At 40.0% G+C, this 23,505-nt stretch overlaps 1 protein-coding gene across 7 annotated transcripts in view; it reads right to left on the bottom strand.

Moving 5' to 3' along the window:
- LOC134338336 (apoptosis-inducing factor 3) overlaps window positions 1-23,505 on the bottom strand; it is a 151,757-nt gene that overhangs the window by 4,619 nt on the left and 123,633 nt on the right. For all 7 annotated transcript variants that reach the window (XM_063034096.1, XM_063034098.1, XM_063034094.1 and 4 more), the window contains 7 exons: window positions 22,319-22,390; window positions 21,851-21,914; window positions 21,156-21,232; window positions 18,520-18,637; window positions 10,985-11,083; window positions 8,082-8,157; window positions 7,845-7,883 (listed from right to left, as the gene is read on the bottom strand). In XM_063034096.1, coding sequence (XP_062890166.1) covers window positions 7,845-7,883; window positions 8,082-8,157; window positions 10,985-11,083; window positions 18,520-18,637; window positions 21,156-21,232; window positions 21,851-21,914; window positions 22,319-22,390 — 545 coding nt within the window. The remainder of the gene's footprint in view (window positions 1-7,844; window positions 7,884-8,081; window positions 8,158-10,984; window positions 11,084-18,519; window positions 18,638-21,155; window positions 21,233-21,850; window positions 21,915-22,318; window positions 22,391-23,505) is intronic.

Here is a 23,505-nt window from a genome sequence, read left to right as displayed (position 1 = left end):
AAATGTGTTTCCAAGTTCTTGAACAATCAAGACAAATGGATAATTTATTTGATCATTTTTATACCACACATTCCCAGCACCTATTTCCCATGTTCTTTTGCATTATCAGGAGCATGTTATTTGGGTACTGTACAGGTAAAGCCCTGTACATATGTACAGGCTGGTGTATAATGCTCAAGTGATGTGCAGCTGGCAGATTGAACAGTTAAATAAGTGGAAATTACTGTATATTTGTAATGGATATAAGGGCAATTGAGGGAACAGCATAAAAGAATATATCAGTAGAATTGTGGTAGACTGAATGGGGCTCGTCTGTGCCATAAAGTTCATGAGAGCTATTTGCAGAATAATCCCTTGCTGTCCTCCAGTTAGATGTAGTAGAATGTGAAGAACACACTTGGGCCAAATTGTTTCTTTTTCTGTACTGCATATTGAATGTAATGCCACTATCAGCCAAAATTCCTAACAAGACACTAGCAGTACGGTGGAAGTTCCAGGTGTCAGGGGTGATGAAGTGTGTGAAGTTACCATAACTAGAGAGAAGATTCTTGGGAAACTGAAAGGCCTGAAGGAAGATAAGTCACCTGGACCGGATGGTGTACAGCCCAGGGTTCTGAAGGAGATGGCTGAAGAGATCATGGAGGCATTAGTAAAGATGTCTCAAGAATCACTAGATTCTATAATGGTTCTGGAAGACATGAAAATTGCAGATGTCACTCCAGGAAGATGTAGGCCAGTTAGTCTGACCTCAGTGGTTGGGAAGATGTTGGAATCGATTAGTAAGGATGAGGTCTCAGGGTCCTTGAAGGCACATGATAAAATAAGCTGTAGTCAGCATGGTTTCCTCAAGGGAAAATCTTGCCTGACAATCTGTTGGAATTCTTTGAAGAAGTAACAAGCAGAATAGAAATCAGTTGATTATGTGCACTTGGATTTTCAGAAGGCCTTTGACAAGGTGCTGCACATAAGGCTGCTTAACAGGGTAAAGAAGAGGCAGATGGAATACAGTGTTGGGAAGTGTATGGTCATGCACTTTGGTAGAAGAAATGAAAGAGTTGACTATTTTCTAAGTGAAGAGAAAATACAAAAAACAGAAGTGCAAAGGGACTTGGGAGTCCTTGTGCAGGATTCTCTAAAGGTTAATTTGCAGGTTGAGTCCGTGGTGAGAAAGGCAAATGCAATGTTAGTATTAATTTCAAGAAGAATACAATATAAAAGCAAGGATTTAATGTTGAAACTGTATAAAGCACTAGTGAGGCCTCACTTGGAATACTGTGAGTAGCTTTGGGCCCTTTATCTTAGAAAGGATATGCTGAAACCGGGGAGGGTACAAAGGAGGTTCATGAGAATGATTCAGGATTGAATGGCTTGTCATGTGAAGAGTGTCTGATGGCTCTGGGGATATTCACTAGAATTCAGAAGAATGAGGGGTGACCTCATTTTAACCTATCAAATGGTGAATGGCCTTGATAGAGTGGATGTAGAGAGTATGTTTGTAATGGTAGGAGAGTCTAACCCAGGGGACACAGCATCAGAATAGAGGGGCATCCTTTTAGAATGGAGATGAGGGAAATTTAGCCAGAGAGTGGTGAATCTGTGGAATTCTTTGCCACAGGCAGCTGTGAGACCAAGTCTGTACGTATATTTAACTCAGGTTGATAATTTCTTGATTGGTCAGGGGATGAAGGGATACGGGGAGAAGACAGGAGATTGGGGCTGAGAAGAAAATTGGATCAGCCATGATGAAATGATGGAACGGACTTGATGGGCCAAATGGCCTAATTGTACTCCTATATCTTATGGCCTTATGGTCTTTTGCAGAGTCTTCTTTTACATAAGTGCAAGGAATACAATGAATATGTTTTGTGGCCCATAAATATTGAAGGAATATTACTATCAACAAATGTGAAACATGAACAACAGAAAAAAAGCACAAACTGGAACCAAACTATTTGCAAGGATACCCTGTATAAAGAAAGACATCACGTAAGAGTGATTTGGTGAACAACATACTATCAAATGTTATATTGCTGTCAAAGTTAAACACTGTGATCATGCAAAATCTTGGAAGAATCTTGAAGTTTAAACTTATAAAGAATCTGGGAAATGTAATTAGCAATAATTATTTAAAATAAAGCAGATAAATATAAATCTTTAATTAGAGGCTTAAAATAGAATGGAAAATGAGAATAAACGCAATTTAAAAAGGAGAAAAATAGCAAGACTAAAAGATTTCACTGTAGATTTAGCCCGGATTATAAACAAACATGAAAATGTACAAATAAAGATTTTGCAATGGTTAAGGCACAACACTCAATGTGAAAAATAAATGGATAAATTGTATGGAAAATCTAGAAGAAAATCAATAATGTTTACAGAAAAAAGTAATGAACAGTTGGGTCCAATACAGGATAGACAAGGTAATCTCTGTGAAAGGAAATGGAGATTGTAATATTCATCTTCATGACCTTGGATATTAATTGATGGAATATTTGTACACTATAGAGCATCCACAATGAAATCAATGGAAATTAAATAAGCAGTTTGTTTCAGTACTGAGATTGTCACCTTTTTCTTAGCTAATGCTGGTAATTAATATGGAGGTGGAATACAGATACAGTATAGATCAGCTTTGACCTATCTAAATGAAAGTTGGAACAGTCTTGAGATACAGAATGGCATGTTCCTACCTTTCCTATATTTCTACTTCAGACACAATCTGTGTAGCTTGTTTTACATCTTGGAGGAAACCTCAGTGGAGATTATCAGTTGCAGTGTCAAGTTGGTGGTCAGACTGATCCCATTAATCTCTCACAAGATATTAATGTTAGCATACATTAGAGTAATACTTGCCTCCATGATTTCACACTCCATTACAGATTCCAGTGGGATTGGGAGAACTAATGTTGTTCTTATGAAAGCCTTACAGCTAATAAATGTTGGATCCAGAACAATGCACTGGCTTGACTGTTTCTCTTATACAGGGGGCTGTCAGGTCTTGAAATAAAGGGAAAGTTGAATAGCCATCGATTCCGTAGTACCAACTATTGTGAAGCAGACAGTTTTTAATCGGGGTAGCAGTAATCAGCGAGCAAAGATTTGAAAATAGTTCAATTTTCATTAATAATTTTATAATTCCAAGGTAAAGCTGTTTAACCTCTTCAGCGCCAGTGTACTTGTCTTCAAATGGGCAGTTGGGTATTATACAAACCAAGTGAACATTAGAGAGATTAAATAAACTCTAGTAAGCTACTCCAACATCTGTGCTCACCTCACTACATATAAACTTGTCTCTACCATTGTTATTTTATTATGTGTGTATATATATATATACACACACACACACACATACACACACACACTCACTCCTATAACTCTCACCTCATCTGTACACCTCATTTGTACACCTACCATCTCCACGCACATCCAAGTGCACCAGTATCTGTACGCGTGTGCTCTTTGTAACTCTTTACATAAAGATGAATGCCCATTATAGTTCTATACATGTACACTTGTACACGTGCAATCATTTATCTGTATAGATGAACTTCTATATTTTGAAGGATCTATGCACAAGTATCATCCCACTTGAGGCAGACGGATAGTAGATGGATTGTATTCCATCGAAGACCATCACTAGTGGTCTGGGATCCCTGCTGTTTGAGACTTTTATCAATGGCGTAGATAAGGAAGTAGAAGGGTGGGTTAGTAAGTTTGCAAATGACATGAAAGTTGGTGTTGTTGTAGAAAGTGTATAAGATGATGAGAGGCATTGATCGTGTGGGTAGCCAGATGCTTTTTTTCCAGGGCTGAAATGGCTAAACACGAGGGGGCACAGTTTTAAGGTGCTTGGAAGTAGGGAGGATGTCAGAGGTAATTTCTTTTTTTACACAGAGAGTGATAGGTGTGCGGAATGCACTGCCAGTGACAGTGGTAGAGGCAGATACAATAGGGCCTATTACGGGACTCTTAGATAGACACACGGAACTTAGAGGGCTAAATGGTAGGGTAATTCTAGGCAGTTTCTAGAGTACGTTACATGGGTTGGCACAACATTGTGGGCCGAAGGGCCTGTAATGTGCTGTAGATTTCTATGAAGATTGTTGCAGGTCACAGTGGAACATTGACAGGATGTATAGAGCTGGGCTCAGAAGTGGCAGATGGATTTCAATCCAGAAAAGTGTGAAGTGATACACTTTGGAAGGTCGAACTTGAAGAAAGAGTTCAACGTTAATGATAGGATTCTTGGCAGTGTAGAAGAACAGAGGAATCTTTAGGGTCCAAGTCCACAGATCACTCAAAGTTGCTGTGTAAGTTGGTAGGTTTGTTAAGAAGGTGTATAGTGCATTAGTCGGGAGACGGAGTTCAAGAGCCGTGAGGTAACGTTGCAGCTCTATAAAACTCCTTTAGACCACATTTAGGATACTGTGTTCAGTTTTGATTGCCTCATTATAGGAAAGGTGTGGAAGCTTTAGAGAGGGTGCAGAGGAGATTGACCAAAATGTTACCTGAATTAGGGAACATGTTTTATGAGAAGAGGTTGCGCAAACTGAGGAGAAAAGGAAGATGAGAGGCAAAGATAGAGGTCTATCAGATGATAAGAGGCATAGACAGAGTGGGATGGTGGCATTTAGCATCATTTATGAGACTGTTAAAATAGGCACATGGATGAAAGTAAAATGGAAGGTTATTGAGAGGAAAGGGTTAGACTAAACTGGGAGTAGTTAAAAGATTGGCACAACATTTTGGGCCGTAGAGTCTGTACTATGCTGTACTGTCCTATGTTCTGAACAAATATATCAAACATCATAACAAATCATACATCAGGATGCTCTTCATTGACTACAGCTCAGCATTCAATACTATTATCCCCTCAAAACTAACTAATAAGCTTCAAGACCTTGGCCTCAATTCCTCCTTGTGCAAATGAATCCTTGATTTCCTCACTTGCAGACCCCAGTCATTTTGGATTGGCAACATCTCCTCTACAATCTACATCAGCACAGGTGCACAGCAAGGGTGTATGCTTAGCCCCTGCTCTACTCACTTTATATGGCTAAGTAATGCCATATTTAAGGTTGCTGTTGACACCACTGTCGTAGGCCCAATCAAGATGTAGGAGGGAGATTGAACAACAACCTTCCGTTCAATCTCAGCACGACCAAGGAGCTGATTATTGACTTCAGGAGGAAGAAACCAGAGGCCCATGAGGTAGTCCTCATCAGAGGATCAGAGCTGGAGAGGGTCAGCAAACTTTAAATTTCTCAGTGTTATCACTTCAGAGGATTTGTCTTTGGTCCAAAATATAAGTGCCATTATGAAGGAATCATTCATCACCTCTACTTTCTAAGACGTTTGTGAAGATTTGTATGTAATCTAAAATTGTGACAAACCTCTATAGATGTGCATTGGAGTGTATATTGACTGGTTGCATCGCAGCGTGTTATGAAAACACCAATGCCCTTGAACGGAAAAGCCTACAAAAAGTAGTGGATATGGCCCAGTCCATCAAGGGTAAATCCCTTCATACCATTGAGTACATCTACATGGAGAGCTGTCACAGGAAAACAGCATCCATCATCACAGACCCCCACCATCCAGGCTATGCCCTCTACTTGCTGCTGTCATCAGCAAGAAGGTACAGAAAACTCAGGACCCACACCGCCAGATTCAGGAACAGTTATTACCCCTCAACCATCAGGCTCTTGAGCCAGAGGGGATAACTTCACTCGCCCAGCACTGAACTGTTCCCACAACCTATGAAGTCATTTTCAAGGATTCTTCATCTTTTTATTTTTTTTACTATTATTCTTCTCTTTTTTCTTTGTGTATTTGCAGTTTGTTTTTTTTGCACATTGGTTGTTCATCTGCCCTATTGGGTCTGTGGTAAAAATGATCGGAACTACTGTAGGTCATTAAGCCCCTCATGTACCTCAGAATCATAGAGTGCTGGGGCATGGATACAGGCCCTTTGGAACAATGAGTCCACACTGGTTATGGTGCCACCCAGCTCGTCTCTGTTTCCTGTAAACGGACCATATCCATCTAAGCCTCATGTACTTATCCAAGTACTTCCTAACTGACACGATTGTACCCATAAACATTTCCTTTTGCAGCTTGTCCCATATAATCACCATACTTTGCATGAAAATGTTCCCCTTAGGTTCCTTTTAAATCTTACTCCTCTTACCCCAAATCAGTTACCCCCCCCCCCCACAACCAAGTCTGGAACTACACGTCCCTGAAGAAAAATTACGAGCATTTAACAAGATTGTGGCCAATCTACTACCTCAATAGCATTTTCCTGTTCTTTTAATGGATCTGTTGATTGTTGATCTACCTAATATCCAAAAATTAATTTATCTCTTTTACAAATACAATAAATATCTGAACTTCCACAGCCTTTCAGGGTAAATAATTTATATTCATCAATATCTGAGTGAAGAAATTTCATTTCAGTCATAAATGGTCCTTCATTCTGAAACTATGACTCCGTTTGATACATTCCTATTAGCTAACATCACGTTCCTCTAAACTTTTCAGCCTTGCCTATTTAAACTCTCTTCATATGACAGACCCACCATCCCACAAACTAGGTGAATCTTCTATGTCCCTCTTTAGCAAATACAGGCCACCCCCCGGTTAAAGCAGATGTCTGTGAACTTGGTCATATGTGTGGGCTGTACATACGTTGGGCTTTTGTAAGCTGGGGAAGACATATACATATATTTTTAAGCATTGCTGTAAAAGACCTTGCTCTTGTGTTCTATTTATTTGCAATAGGGACTAATATATCATTAACCTTTTCAAATGTATGCTGTGCCTGCATTTTGGCTTTCAGTAGCTTACCAACAAAACACCCCAGACCATTTTGAGCATTCCCTTACCAATCCTCATTTTATGAAATGCACTGCTTTTTCACCGTGTAGGAATTCAGTTTTTTTCATCTTCAATATCATACTTCATTTGCCAATGTTGTGCACCCATTCATCTTGCTCCTTTCCCTTTGGAATGTCATCACTTAGCCGCACTTCCACTTAGTTTCTTGTCATCAGCAAATTAAGAAATGTTACATTTTGTCCCTACAGCTGAATCATTGATATGGAGTATGAATAGACCAAATTATCGATAAGCAAGGTTTTAAGCGTCTCTTGAAGTCCTTATGTCCCCATTGTGGCTACTTTACAGTTATGTTTCCAGGGCAGGGAGAAAGGATGGAGATGTTTTCTTTGTGTTTCCTTCTATCTCGTTTCTGCTGGCATAAGTTCAATATAAATTAGGCTGGCAGGAGTTGGGGAGGGATGGGTCCTTCTCAGTTTTGTCACCTTAACTTGGAAATCTTAGTCAGATAACTGGGTTCAGGTGTATGCTGGCCTTTCATATCTGCCCTTCCTAGACCACGCAGAAACAAATCTGCATTCACATCTTAAAAGTCAGTCTTCTACTTTACTAAACCTATGGATAAACAAAGCAGGGCTAAAATAGAACACCTAGTTTCTAAATAAGGCTGGTAGACCCTCAGTTTGTCTCTTGCTTGGGAAGTTGTCCTGCTGATGCCAAATAAATGCCAAATCATTCTTTCAAACTGTTCATGATCTAACAATTATTGTGGTTAGTGTAACAGTTAGCTGCCAACGACATTCAGCTGGGGAAGAATTTATTTATTTGCGGACACTGGAAAACACTTGGGTTGAAATGAATGAATGCCCAGCAATGGTCTGGAAGAGGTTAAACTGAGCTCTATATGTGTCAGTACAAGGTGGCTATAAGAATCATAATAGGGAAAGAGAGAGAGAGAAGCGTATGTAAGGAGGGATTCTACCACCAGTGAACTCTATTTTTACCTCCAAGTCTGTATGCAGTTGTTCATCCCAGTGGCTTTCCTAAATTGTAAAATAATTTCAGTTTTAACACCAGACATAAACAATAACACTATTTAACTAAGAGAAACTTAATTTAGAAAGAGTTGGTTTAAAGGATTTATCATTATGTAGATTTGTGCTGTAATTTTACATTGCATTTACAGTATCTGACAATTATTGGAAAACCAAGCTCTATAGCAAATAGTGAGAAGGACCTACTTAGTGTAGAATGCCACAAACTTCCGTTCGTCCAGGTCTCCTTGAATGATGACATCATCAAATCCTTCCCCATGACCTGCAAGAGGAAATGAGCCTATTTATTTATTTACTTACTTAGAGATACAGTGTGGAAGAGACCCTTCTGTCCCTTCAAGCTGTGCCATCCCAACAGCCCCCGGCAGCCCTGACTGAACCATAACCTAATCACGGGACAATTTACTATCACCAGTTAACCTACCAGGTAAGTCTTTGGACTGTGGGAGGAAAGCGGAGCTCCCAAGAAAAAGCCATGCCTTCCATGGGGAGAATGTACAGAGATTCCTTACAGAGGAAGCCGGGATCGAACTCTGATGCCCTGAGCTGTAATAGCATGATGGCAACCCGTTGTAATCACAGTAAAAGACGTTATGTCCAGTCATAGAAATTAAGCAACAAAAGCTTTGCTACAAAATTTGTCACTGGAGAAAATGTCTAATTTGGTAACTTAGCATATTGAATCTTTTCCTCCCTCCTGAACAGCCTGCTTGCTACCATTTGATTAATGGATACATTTATTTGGTCTGCTAGACATGCTTTCAGGCTGTGAATGATTAAAAATGGCTTCAAACCAACAGGTAGGAAGTCTGTAATGGAAGGATGTAATTGAGAATCAGGACATTCTCACAGTTAGTGGAGGTGGACAGAGGGGGAGGAATGGGTAATGGTGCAGCTGATGAAGAAAGTGTGTCAATGATTGCTGAGATGCTGCTGGTGGGAGGCTGGGCACAGGCTGGCAGTAAGATCACAGAATATTCAAGAGACTATGGAGGTGAGTAGTTGGATTGTGCCTGCAAAGTAGAAGGGTAAGGTCATAAAGGGAGTTAACACGATAAATTTACTTAACAAGTTCTGCTTGTTTGAACTGGAAAAGAACTTACCTAATGGATCTATTTCTTCCTCCTTCTCTTAACTGCTGCATTTCCTGAGGAACCACTAAACCCCCTGACCCTCTCCAATTAGAAATTGTTGGTTTGGAGTTAAAGTTTGTAAAGTTTTAACTTCCCTTCAGCTACAAACCAAATTCTTATGTTAAGGGTTTAAAATTCCTTCTCTTGTGCTTATTTTAAATCCAGTTTATGCTTCTTGGCATACATGTACAGAGTAGGAATCTGCCGTTGTTTAATACATATATATATTTTAGTAATAATACATACAGTGATTGGCCGCATTTGTAATTTAATTCCACTGCCATATTTCTTGCATTGCAGCTCAATGAGACTCTTCCATCTGATTGGCTGGAAAGCCACATTGTTGCATGAACTACTCACAGAATGTACTGTTTCCTCACAGACGCACAACAGTGGCTCAGATGAAAATTGCCATTCCAGAGACCTGGAGAACACCAGACAACTGTTTGCCCAGTCACTATCAAGCATCATTTCCTTGCTGCTGATTGTAGAATTCCTATGATTTATTGATTTTCCTGATATACAGTCCCTATAGAAAGTATTCCCCCCCTTGAAAGTTTTCATATTTTATTGTTTTATGGCATTGAATCATGCCATGAACATTGACTTCTCTAACTTCCGTTAATGCCCCTCCTCCCCCTTGTACCCCATCCGTTATTCATATATATATATATGTGTGTGTGTGTGTGTATATATATATTCTTTTTCTCTCTCTCCTTTTTCTCCCTCTGTCCCTCTGACTATACCCCTTGCCCATCCTCTGGGCTTCACCCCTCCCCGTTTTCCTTCTCCCTGGGCCTCCTGTCCCGTGATCCCCTCGTATCCCTTTTGCCAATCACCTGTCCAGCTCTTGGCTCCATCCCTCCCCCTCCTGTCTTCTCCTATCATTTTGGATCTCCCCCTCCCACTTTCAGATCTCTTACTAGCTCTTCCTTCAGTTAGTCCTGACGAAGGGTCTCGGCCTGAAACGTTGACTATACCTCTTCCTAGAGATGCAGCCTAGCCTGCTGTGTTCACCAGCAACTTTTATGTTTGTTACTTGAGAGAAGATTTGTTTTCCAGTAAGACAATGACCCCCAGCATAAAGCCAAAGCGACACAGGAATGTCTTAAAAACAACAAAGTTAATGAACTCAAGAGGCGAAGTCAGAGTCCTGACCTCAATCCAGTTGAAAATTTGTGGCTGGACTTGAAAAGGGCTGTTCATTCACAATCCCCATGCAATCTGACAGATCTTAAGCAGTTTGTAAAGAAGAATGGGGAAAAATTGTAGTGTCCAGACGTGCAAAGCTGATAGAGACCTATCCACACAGACTCAAGGCTGTAATTGCTGCATCTACTAAATACTGACTTAAAGGAGGCGAATACTTATGCATTCAATTATTTTGTGTGTATTAATTGTAATAAGTTTAGACCAATTTGTAGAAATTTGTTTCTACTTTGACATGAAAGTTCTTTTCTGTTGATCACTGTTAAGAAAGCCAAATTAAATCCACTGTGATTTAATATTGTAAAACAATAAAAGATGAAAACTTCCAAAGGGAGTGAGTACTTTTTATAAGCACTATATATTTGTAGCATATTCTGTTTTGTATCCCAGTTATTGCTCTTATTTTATATAAAATCTGATGTTTATTGTAACTGCAACCATGTTCAGCTACAAAGGAATATTCAGGTCATTAGGCATCGGCGTCAATTCCATGGGCTTGTTATAGGCAGCAGCTAGAAACTAGGTCTGATCCACACAAAACTGAGTTCAGGAAGTCAGATTCCTGTCCTCATTCAGAGAACTATTACAATCAATAATTTGTATTCTTTCACAGTCTTTTATCAGTTATTTATGAAATAGACATGCAGTTAGTATAAATGGTTCACTAATTGAACTTGTTGAAATTCATGACAGAAGAACCCAGCTTTATCAAGTGGAAAAGTACATATCTTCCCATCACAGTTTTACCTGCATAACGGATACTTTTCCCAAACATTGCTGTCCAGAAGTAGGGCACCGTGTTAATCTCTATTCCTTTTCCCAGTATGTTGAGGGCAGCAATTCGACCTGAGGAACGTAATAAAAATAGAAATTACCGATTGGTATTCTGCACTGATATATTGTACCACACCAGCAGCCAAGGAACTTTTATCATGCTAATCCAACATTGTGCTAATCATGCATACCAAAACCAAGAACTGAAGCTATTTGGCAGTGTGCAGGCTACAGTTGGCATGCTCCCTACCTGCCCTCATTATATATCAATGGGATAATCTTCCATTTCTTTCTCCCTTATACGTTTACCAAGATTCTTAACTGCATTAGTGTTATATGCCTAAACTTCCTGTGGCAGTGAAGTCTAAATTTTAAGTGGTTTCTGGGTAAAGAAGGTTCTTCTGAATATTTTTTGGGGATCACAGAATCCTCAACCACTCTGGGGACAGGGGCATAGGCGGGTCTTTACTATCCAATTAGTCTCATTCCTACTATGCTTTCTATACTGTGCTGCAAATCATTCCTTTTCACAAATCTTCATCATTCCTTTGGGCTTTGCTTTTAAGGTCATACACTATCACAACCATTCATGATTTAAGGACTACCGGCATTTTTCCACAGCTAAATCAAAGGAAGCTTCAGAGAGGAATTCAGTGGTAGTACCCATCTCTAATTCTATTCCTGAGGCTCGCTGAAATAAAATTCAAGGGCATTGCTGAAGAAAAGCTGCATTGACAGATGTGACATTAAACTGGAACTCTGCCTGAGGTGGATAAAAAAATTTCTACAGCAGTATTCATATTTCAGCAGAAATTTTCTCCACAATGTCATGGGCTATTAACGAGTTTCAGAAACCCATCAGAGGACAGATGTGGAGCTCTGGAGAGGGTGCAGGAAAGGTCTACCAGGATGCTGCCTGGATTAGAGAGCAAGTGCTATAAGGAGAGGTTAAACAAACGTGGGTTGTTTTCTTTGAAGTGGAGTGGCAGAGGTTTAGGGCAGATGTGATAGAGTTCATAAAATTATGATTGGTAAAAACAGCTGGTAACTGATTCTCAGGGTTGAAGTGTCTATTACTAGAGGGTGTGGATTTAAGGTGGGGGGGCATTAAGCTCAAAGGAGATGTATGGAACTTTTTTTTTTAACACAGCAAGTGGTGGGTGCCAGGGATGGTGTCAGAGGCAGATGTGATAGAGACCTTTACGAGCTCTTAGATAGGCACCTGAACATGCAGGTATGGAGCATGTGTAGGTAGAAGGGAATCAGTGTAATTAGGCATCATTAGCTGAATTAGTTCAGCACAACATCCTGGGCCCATGGGATCGTTCCTGTGCTGTACAGTTCTAAGTTTTAATAACAGAATATTTGATTTTTATCTCAGTGCTGTTTAGGATAATGATGTGGATAAAGTAGCCAGAATATTTTCTTCATTAAAATAATGATATTTCTTTGTATATGAAACAACTGAGCAGTTTTGAAAAGTGATCAATGAATACAGCTCTTTATTTATTTCAGTTTCTGACTGTGTTCTGTCTCAGATACAATAACCTGGAGTGGTCTTTGCCAGTGTGGCTGGTGGCACTCCAAAATAGCTTAATGTATCATTGTCTGTCTCCTACATGTACTGCAGTGGGAAAGTGGAGAAAGATTCACTCTCTTGTGGATGTATTTGCCTCATACATGTGTCAACATAATTGGCGTACAGAAATAGATACTGGATCCTAAGTTTAGAGTAGCATTCCCCTACCCACAGCTCTTTTTCTGCAATTTGGGAAAAAAAATCTGGTGATTATTGGCAATAATAAAATAGTGGAGCATTGGCTGATACAAGGAATTGGAACAAGGTAACTGAAGATTTACTGAATATTGCAACTCTCAGACATTTCAGTACCTAATATACTGAGTGCATATTAACAATTTGTCAAGTATTCCTTCTGGAAATTTATTTAAAGTCAAATGCTTATTTTGTATAGTTCCTTACTATATTAATTGCATACCATTCACAGTTTATCATTTGTCCTGCTGAATTCCAAATCTAAACTGTAAATGTGAATTGTGAACACGAGTAGTGCCAGCTACTTATTTTGTCCAATTTGGTCCCTGGCTGTATTCCATTTTATGGCTAGCTTGCTCTGCACTCAACCATTTGACCTCTCACTCCTCATACTGTGCTTTTGTTCATTAACCCATGAGACAAAATTTAAAAAACTAACTTGCCTACTTCTTCAATGGATTCAACGTAACTGGTCTTGCAACACTTCCCCTTTGGAAATACTGCTTTTTTTTAAAAGATTAGATTTTGATCTTTAGTTTTACTGCAGTTTCGTAGGTACGTTCTAACTTAAGAATAGAAATATATTTACAGTCTGTCTAGCATGAATTTATCAGGACAATTTCTATGTTATGTGTGATATCAAAATGGCTCTATTTCATTTTCTAAAGATTATCTCTAGCTTTAGGGATAGCTAGTCTAGCAGATAGAGATAGACAGTCTATCTTGAGAAGTAGCCAGACAGCACATTATCATGTACCCTGAGAGGCCAGCTGGTGAACGTTGTGCCTCCTGGCACTCGAGTTTATTTTCCTCAGGCATTGTTAGTTCCTTCCTGTTGGCTGCACAATGGCATGCAGGAGATCACTATGACAACTCTACTCCAGTTAGGTATGCACTGCGGTGAATGTCCAGACCAATGCAGATAAAGGAACTGCATGCTAGCATACTGACGGCACTCTCCATTCCTCTCAGAGCTGTGCTGAGGCGGTCAGCTACAAGTGCAGAGGTGTCAATAGCCAGTCTGTAATCTTCATGTCTCAACATCCACTGCTCAGGGCAGTACTGAAAAATTCTCAGGGAACATGACAACAACCATGAGAAAGTCCTTGTCTTGTTCACTGACTACCTAGTTGTTGAGGGATTAGAATCCTTTTCAATTGACAAAGTGCTTGACGTTTACAAGGGAGGCTCTGATGAGTATGAGTATGATGCCGAGGATGTTCTATGAGTCTGTGGTGGCCAGTGCGATCATGTTTGCTGTTGTGTGCTGGGGCAGCAGGCTGAGGGTAGCAGACACCAACAGAATCAACAAACTCATTCGTAAGGCCAGTGATGTTGTAGGGATGGAACTGGACTCTCTGACAGTGGTGTCTGAAAAGAGGATGCTGTCCAAGTTGCATGCCATCTTGCACAATGTCTCCCATCCACTACATAATGTACTGGGTGGGCACAGGAGTACATTCAGCCAGAGACTCATTCCACCGAGATGCAGCACAGAGCATCATAGGAAGTCATTCCTGCCTGTGACCATCAAACTTTACAACTCCTCCCTTGGAGGGGTCAGACACCCTGAGCCAATAGGCTGGTCCTGGACTTATTTCCTGGCATAATTTACATATTACTATTTAATTATATATGGTGCAACTATAACGAAAACTAATTTCCCCCGGGATCAATAAAGTATGACTATGATTATGACTATGTATAGGTGATGGAGAGGCCTGCAATGCTTGTAGATCCCAGGTAACACAATACCACTGTTCCTCACCTAATTCAAAGTATACAAAGTTGCTACTCTGTGAGTAAGGAACCTGGATGAACTCTCCAATGCGGTGGTGAGCAGAGAAAAAAAAAATGATTGGAGAGCACAGCAATGACTGCCTGGAATGATTCTGAGGCCAGAAAATTTAGAATACTTCACATTCTAAATTTATATGGTAGACCAGAAGGATATGAAGTAAAGGAGGAACTCCAGGGCACCCTTTCTTCTACGAAATTAATAAATGAGGATGAGACATCAAATAAAAGCTAAATACTATTATGCATAGTTCAGACAGAATAACTGATGTGCTGCAGAAGTGGGATCTGGGGAACGCACCAGATTGTAGGGGTTTTTGACAGGGCTGGGTTCTAGGAATTTGTTCCCAGTGATGCCCTTGCTGGGGATTACAAAGCTATACTTGGTTACACAGATTGACAAGATCTGCCCCTTAGGAATGTGCATGAAGAGACAAGAAACACTACATTTCTCTGCTGAGTAGAATAACAAGGGAAAGAGAAATATTGTTTTGCCTTCTAATTGCCTGCTTTATGCACAGTCTATTGCTCTAAACCTAACGATGAATCAGCCTACACTGTAGACTAACCATGAGAAATCTCAAATTACCTAGGTTCAGAATATTACAATGAGCAGACGTTGATCCATATAGAAGAAAATACCATAACCAAATGAGGGGCTCACACAAATGGAGGATATCAAGGTGGGAGATGGTGTATATACCCCTATGTCACATAACAGTGGTATCCAAATCTGTAAACAGCGCAAGTGGCTTTACCCTGTGAGCTCAGATGGGAAATTAAATCTCTGTATAGAACAGCACCATTTTCCTGCAGTAACCCAATTATTTTGTGAGTCTGGTCCTGGACTCAGCCGCTATAGGAAACATTCTCTCCACATTCACTCTCTCTAGGCCTTTCAAATTACATAGGTTTCAATAAGATCCTCCCTCATTCTTCTAAACACCAGTGAATAAAGACCCAGACCCAAACGTTTCTCATACAATACATTAACCCGTTCATTTCCAGGATCTTTCTCATGAACCACCCTCTCCAATTGTAGCATATCCTTCCTTAGATCAGGGGCCCAAAACTGCTCACAATATTCCAAGTGCAGTCTGAATATGCTTTACAAAGCCTCAGCATCACATCCTTGCTCTTATATTCTAGTCCTTTCTAAATGAATGCTAACATTCCATTTGCCTTCTTTACCACTGACTCAACCTGCAAGCTAACCTTTAGCAAATCCTGCACAAGGATTTCCAAGTCCCTTTTCACCTCTGATTATTGAATTTTTTCCCCATTTAGAAAATAGTTCATGTGTTCACTCCTTCTACCAAAGCGCATGACCATTCACTTCCCTACACTATATTCTATCTGCCAGCTTCTTTGCCCATTCTCTCAATCTGACTGTCATTGGTGCCAATGTGCATCACAACCTCTGGCTCCTCACTCTCCCTCTTGAGAAACTTCTGCAACCACTCTGAGACATCCTAGACACTAGACCTGGGAGGCAGCACGCCATTGTGGCAGCTGTTTTGTGGAAATGGAATCTCATGTCCTTTTCCCGACCTATCGAGTCTCCTATCACTATTGCTCTGCCTGACTTTACTCTTCCTTGATGAGCCTCAGAGCTGCTGCTACATCCTGGTATGCACAGCAATATCCAAAGGGGTATGTTTGTGCTGAGGGGAATGGCCATAAAATAACTCTGTTGTGGCTATTTACTCCACTTACCTCTCCCGGCGTCCACACATCTACTGTCTGAAGCTTGAACTCTGGGTGTGACCACCTCAGTAAATGTCTCATCTTCAAGGTTTTCAGCCTTTTGAAGATCCAGTTCCATTTCCTTGACCTTGTTAGTCAGGAACTAAAGCTGTGTACACATCCTGCAGGTGCAGTCATAAGGGAGACTAGAGGTACCCTGAAATCCCATATCTCCCAGGAGGAGCATTCCACCGCCTTAACTTCCATCCTGACTACACTTGTTATATCTCTAACTTCTCCAGCTTAAGTTCTAGCCTGTGCCTGTTTAGCCAAAGCCTGGCCAATCCGACACTGGCCACTCTACTTACACCTTGCTTCTTTTATTGGCCCCTGCGAGTGCCTAAGATATTAACTTGCCAAAAATTTCCAAAAAGCTCCAAGCTCTTTTTAACCCTCGCACCGCCTCACCAACGAACAACTTCTTGTGATGATTGCAGCCCGCCATTTGGGCTTTCACGTTTGAGTTAGGTCTTTCTCATTTTCAACCAGATTATGTCATGATTACAATTACCCATTCTTCGATATATTTAGCTATTTTATCTGTTCTGGTTTATTTCCAATGGTGAATCCTCTTCATTGAGTTTCTTGAAAACTAGGTTAGGAAGAAAGGAATTCTGAAGATATTGTAAGGTTACCCTTCCATTTCCATTTTTCCTACCTTTCCTTGACTATTTATTTAGCAGTAGCTGAACTCTTCTGTGTTTAATATTTAGGTTTTTTTTATAAATGACCTGGATGAAGAAGTGGAGGGATGGGTTAGTAAATTTGCTGATGACACAAAGGTTGGAGGTGTTGTTAATGGTGTGGAGGGCTATCAGAGGTTACAGCCGGACATTGATAGGATACAAAACTGGGCTGAGAAGTGGCAGATGGAGTTTAACCCAGATAAGTGTGAAGTGGTTCATTTCGGTAGGTCAAATATGATGGCAGAATATAGTATTAATGGTAAGACTCTTGGCAGTGTGGAGGATCAGAGGGATCTTGGGGTCCAAGTCCATAGGACACTCAAAGCTGCTGCGCAGGTTGACTCTGTGGTTAAGATAGAATACAGTGCATTGGCCTTCATCAATCGTGGGATTCAGTTTAGGAACCTAGAGATAATGTTGCAGCTATATAGGACCCTGGTCAGACCCCACTTGGAGTACTATGCTCAGTTCTGGTCGCATCACTACAGGAAGGATGTGGGAACCATAGAAAGGGTGCAGAGGGGATTTACAAGGATGTTGCCTGGATTGGGGAGCATGCCTTATGAGAATCCATTGAGTGAACGTGGCCTTTTCTCCTTAGAGTGATGGAGGATGAGAGGTGACTTGATTGAAGTGTATAAGATGATGAGAGGCATTGATCGTGTGGATAGTTAGAGGCTTTTTCCCAGGGCTGGAATGGCTAACACGAGAGGGCACAGTTGTAAGGTACTTGGAAGTAGGTACAGAGATGTCAGGGGTGAGTTTTTCCACAGAGAGTGGTGAGTGCGTGGAATGGGCTGCCGGCGACTGTGGTGGAGGTAGATACGATAGGATGTTTTAAGAGACTCCTGAACAGGTAAATGGAGCTTAGAAAAATAGAGGGCTATGGGTAACCCTAGATAATTTCTAAGGTAAGGACATGTTCTTCAGCTTTGTGGGCCGAAGGGCCTGTATTGTGCTGTAGGTTTTCTATGTTTCTTTTGTATGTTTTTTGACACAATTCATTGATTTGTCCACATATTTCTTCCTTAACAATGTACTCATTGCCTTCTCACCCTCTATTCTCAGTTTTACTGTCATTATTATGCACTATGTTGATTCTAATTAGGACAGCTACCCCAGCAGCTCAATGTGTTCCTATTGAAGTCCTCTCTCTACAGGTTATATTCCACAATATTTTATGTCAGTCTTTTTCCTACAATTTTTCTATAATCATCCTCATTGATATTTCAGCTGCTCTCCTGGGAACGAACACTTCCAGGGATACAACTGCATTAAGTGTGCGATAAAATGGCGTGTCATTTATCAGCTGGAATATCTCATTATAGCATTTGAGAAGCATATGTTTTTGGACCCAATGAATTGTTATTAACCCCTTTGTTTTCCTGCTTTTGTTGAGGCATGCTGAATTTGAACTTCAGCAATGCTGTCACCCACCATGCTAAAAACAAGAATGTTCTCCCTTCGCCCAGCCTCCAGTAATGCCATCAGGAAGTGTCACTTACCATGCAGATGGGCCATCTGCCAGTGGCCCACATTCACCTTCTTATTGTTGCGAAAGGCCAGTGGGAAAGTGACAATATCACCAGCAGCAAAGACCCCAGGCACATTAGTTTGCATGAGCTGGAAGAATAAAAGGAACGTTAGTATATTCTTCTTCAGCTTGTCACAATGCTGTGCTCTGGCAGCTTTCAGTAGAGTCTCATTCAGGATGTGGATACTACATGTAATACAGCTGAGTTAATTCTGTAGGTTAATTCAAAAGTCAGCAAAAAAATAACCAGGTTGGTGGCAGTTTATTACCAGAATAATGAGATCATAAATGCTTCCAGATGTTAGATTGAAATCATTATGAATTTAGAAACAAACAATAAGGAGAAGGACCATCAGACTCTCTGAAACATGATCCATAATTCAATTAGATCACAGTTGATCTGTAACTTAATTTCATTTACTTGTCTTTGTGCAAAACCCTCGGTATTGTTGGCAAACAAAACTCGGTGAAGCTGAGTTTTGATCATTTCAATTGTCCCGAGCAAGAATAGTAAGTGTATCATTAATGAAAATTTAAAGTTGCAGATTCTGCACATCTGAGATAAAAACAGAAAATGCTGGAAATATTTAGCAGGTCAGGCAGCAGATGAGCACTGAGGAACAGAGCCGGAGACTGAAGACCTTTTGTTTGAAACATGTCATAAACTTTGTAAAAGCAGTGATCAGCGTTCTGCAGGTGTGGCATAGTACACAGTAGATGAAGGCAGACTGCTCTCTGAAATGTACTATTATATCTTACAATACTCGGACACTGTCAAAAGGTGATGCCACAAAAAGGCGGCATCCTTCATTAAGGACCCACTTCACCCAGGACATGTTCTTTTCTCATTGCTACCAACTGGCAGGATGTATAGGATCCCGAAGACACACACTGGAAGTCTTAGGGTCAACTACTTCCTCTCCCCATCGGATTTCTAAATGGACAATCAACCTATGAACACTACCTCACTATTTTTGCACTCCTTTTTCACTACATGTTTATTTTATATACATATATTAATACATATACACACACACATAAAAAACACAGTAAATGTACTGTCAAATATATTTTCCTTCTCTGAAAGTCATTAAGTGAACCTGATGAATTTTCACAAGTTTCAGGGTAGTTTTCTCTCAGTGCAATTCAATAGTAACATGTGCAATAGTAATATGTAAATTATGCCAGGAAATAAGTCCAGGACCAGCCTATTAGCTCGTCCTGAACTTATTTCCTAGCATAATTTACATATTACTATTTAATTATTTATGGTTTTATTACTATTTAATTATTTATGGTGCAACTGTAATGAAAACCAATTTCCCCCGAATCAATAAAGTAAGACTATGACTAATAAATTACCTGACTAACTGAATTCCATGTTATACTCCATGATGGTAAAATTGGCATTCCTCACTACTGGATTGCTATCCTGTACATTATACCTAAATTACTTTAAATCAGTGAGGATTCTTGAGATATATACAGTAGATACTGGTTAATTGGACTATTGGTTAATCAGGGCAGCTGCTTATTTTGGACAACTTCAGAACAAAAACTAATTGAGAAAATAGCCAGGATTCCCTTTATTTATTTGGGACAGGGGGCTGTTGCCGTACAGTTTCTAACTAGTGTTAGTCATTTAGGCTTGGAGATGCCAGAAATGGCCAGGAGTGAAAATAAAACAAATTTACTACTTCAACAAATTGTGAACTATGAAGGATTTGAAGGTATCGACAATCATCTTGAATGTTATAATGAAAGTGAAGATTTGGATGATGTAATCGTCAAAAGCTGCACGATCTGTTCTTTTTTGTATGTTGGGGGTTTGATGTTGTTCCATAGTTTTCTTTGTTTCGTGGCTGTCTGTGGGAAGACAAATCTCAGGGTTGTATACTGCATACATACTTTGATAATAATTGTACTTTGAACTTTTGAATTTGAATCTTGAATGAAGGCAGTCCATTATCTGCACCAGGAGTCTGCGCTGATTTTTCTCATTTGGTGATGGTTGTCTGTCGGATACGACAATGACAGGACAACCTGCGTGCGAGTAGTCTTAAAGTAGAAAAGTCATTGCACTGGGGCAGTTCCACTTTTGACCTTGGAAGTCCGGGTCCAGTGTTACAAGTAGTCGTCATAACTGTGGTCTTCCTTGGTTGCAGTGAATGACAATGACTCCTTCTATGCCCTTCGCTATCCACGGGGCATTACTTAAACACCTTCCTGCCTGTTAGATCTCACTGTTAATTTCATCCGCCCAGACCACCAGAGCTGACCTCATTTATAACCATTTACAAACATGGTGTTGTATGCTGCATGAATTCCTCCATCGATAACTATTAGGAACTAACACATGGTTTATAGTCCTGCAGAGGTATCGGTAGTGTTCCATTTTGTTTTGTATTTCATTTAAACATGTAACTTGTTACTCAGTTAAATGGTAGTTTTTTTTTATGCCTTTTTAATATTTTCCATGAATAATTGGACCAAAATACATTGGTCCCAATATGTCCCAATTAACCACAATCCTCTGTATTTGAATATCTGACATTATGCACTGTAACCTCAGTCCTCACAGTGGTCTGGGTCCCCTGTACACATTACCTTGTTGACAGGAAGGAAGCCCTTAGAATCCATATTGATTCCACTCTGCTTTAGGAATAATGTAGCTGGCACAACCCCTACAAGAAAAGAAGAATGATTTATAGCGAACCAATAGAGATACCAATGCAGTTAACTACAAGTAGCCACAGCACAATCTAGAAACCTCCATTTATTTCTGTTCATTTCATTACCTAGTTCCCTAGAAGTCAAAGGGAAAGACAAGACACAAGAGAGCACTCCATTCCGCCACTGTCTGCCTGGACAAACTGTGACACTGCCTGCCAGAGTATAACCCTTCCCTTCTTCACTTTCACTAGAGCAATTCCGCGATAACCCACCGGGCACAAAAACAATAGTATTAGCTCAGTTCATTGAAGTGAATGGAGAGTAATATGACTGAAGTTAATGTGGGTCATTAATTGATCACAGCTTGTGCAGGTTAAGTCAAAACACGATCTTGGCTCCATTTGAAGTGTTAACTTGCCAGTTCCCAAAAATGTCTCAATGCATTCTCACCATGGAAGAAGTGAACTTGTAGATTTTCCTGAATCTATGCACTCAGGTCTACAAAATGCTGGTAGCATAGCCACAAAGAAAGAGGTTCAAAGTGAGTCTGTCCTCACTCTTACTTGAAGCTAAGACAACATCTCTACTACTAAGAGAAACTGCTCATCAGTTCTGGAGATCACTCTTACCAATTCCAACCACACAAACATCTGCTCGAAGGATTTTTCCACTTTTCAGAACAACTTCTTTCACCTTCATTAAAATAAAATAGAGAAGTGTCAGTAGTTGGATGATTTCTGTAATAAGCGCTATCTTCTCCAAGGCAGAACTCATGTTTTTGGAGTGTCAGGCTTTTACATTTTCTCCCTCTTTGATTTTCTGGGTCTTCTCCTGTTGCACCTCAGACATCTGATTCATAATTGCTTCTTCCTTTAATGTCAGGCGTTCTCTGCTTCTTTCCATAATGCTAAGCTGATATAACCACTGCTCTGCCAAGACTGGGGATGCAGTCTCATGTCCAATACGTTCCTTGTCCACCCAAAGATCAAACCCTTATCTGACCCATGATTGCAATACAAAGTAGAGTTAATTATAACTGAAAAGACATGAATGAAAAAGAAAATATTCAGAGAACCTGCATACAAATGCTTTTGTACCTTTCCATCCTGACCTCGCAGCTCTGAGACCTCATTCTGTAGATAGAATTTCACCCGATTGGTCTCAAACATCTAAATATAGAAAAGAAAATGATCAATCGTCACTTAATTTTAGTGGGTTGTAATTTAGGTAGACAATCCAGGCACACAAATTGTTGGAGGACCATAAAGATGATTTTCTATTAGATTCAGAAAGAGTCTAAAACATTCCATTTGAAAATATTCACCGTTGGCCACCTTAGGCAATATGTTGGCTAGAGATTTTACATGCAGGTTAATTTTTAACCAACTTGATGACAGCTGTAAAACTATGTGCACCATTAAACATTATTCTCTGCATTCTGAGACAGTTATTTGGTAGAGTGAAAGGAAGAATGTTACTATTTATGCAGCCTGTAGTTCTTGTTATAATGTATTTCTAGGTTCTGGTTACTCCTTTCTTGTTGCTATTTTGTGCGATTTTAATCGGGGCGGACTGGCTTTGCGGCCTGCAGTTAACAAACAACACAGCGCTAGATTGAACTGAACATTACGGGACTGTTTTGATGACTTTGTAGTTCGATGTTTTATATTCTGTGTTTTATCGCTCATTTTTGCCATTTCCACAATTTGTTCTTTTTTTGTGCGTCAGTGGTTTGATGATTTTCTTTGAACGAGTTCCAATGTTTACTTTGTTTCGTGGCTGTTTGTGCGAAGAGAAGCTCAGGGTTGTACACTGCATACATACTTTGGTAATAAATACACTTTGGGTTCCTTTTCCAACCTCAGAACAGCAAGTGTTTTTATGGGTCATTAAGACAATTCTAAGGTGTTCTGTGACAGAGTATTTTTGGCACATCAGATCATGAATTATTTTGTTCAATTTGCATTAAATATTTTAATATAGTATTGTGATAAAGGCTAGGTAATCTGGATTTTGGTAGACATATAAATATTGACCCTGAGGAGTGACTGTAGGCACAGGAAGCATGACGACACTTGCAGGTGCTCCCAGCACTTATTCAGACTGGTGGTCATTGACGCAAAACAGCACTGTGCGTACATGTGACAAATAAGGCTAATCTAACCATTGAGATGTTTTATCCTTTCCTAGGAGAGAGGTTCTTGTTTTAATTTCCTTCTGACAATAGTACTATTCATCATTGCAATGAACTGTTCGAGTATTACACTGAGCTGCCTGAGTGCTC

Source organism: Mobula hypostoma, chromosome 27, assembly GCF_963921235.1.
Source record: "Mobula hypostoma chromosome 27, sMobHyp1.1, whole genome shotgun sequence".
NCBI lineage: Eukaryota > Metazoa > Chordata > Chondrichthyes > Myliobatiformes > Myliobatidae > Mobula > Mobula hypostoma.
The sequence above is the reverse complement of the archived record's forward strand: the minus strand, read 5'-3'. Positions and strand labels throughout refer to the sequence as shown.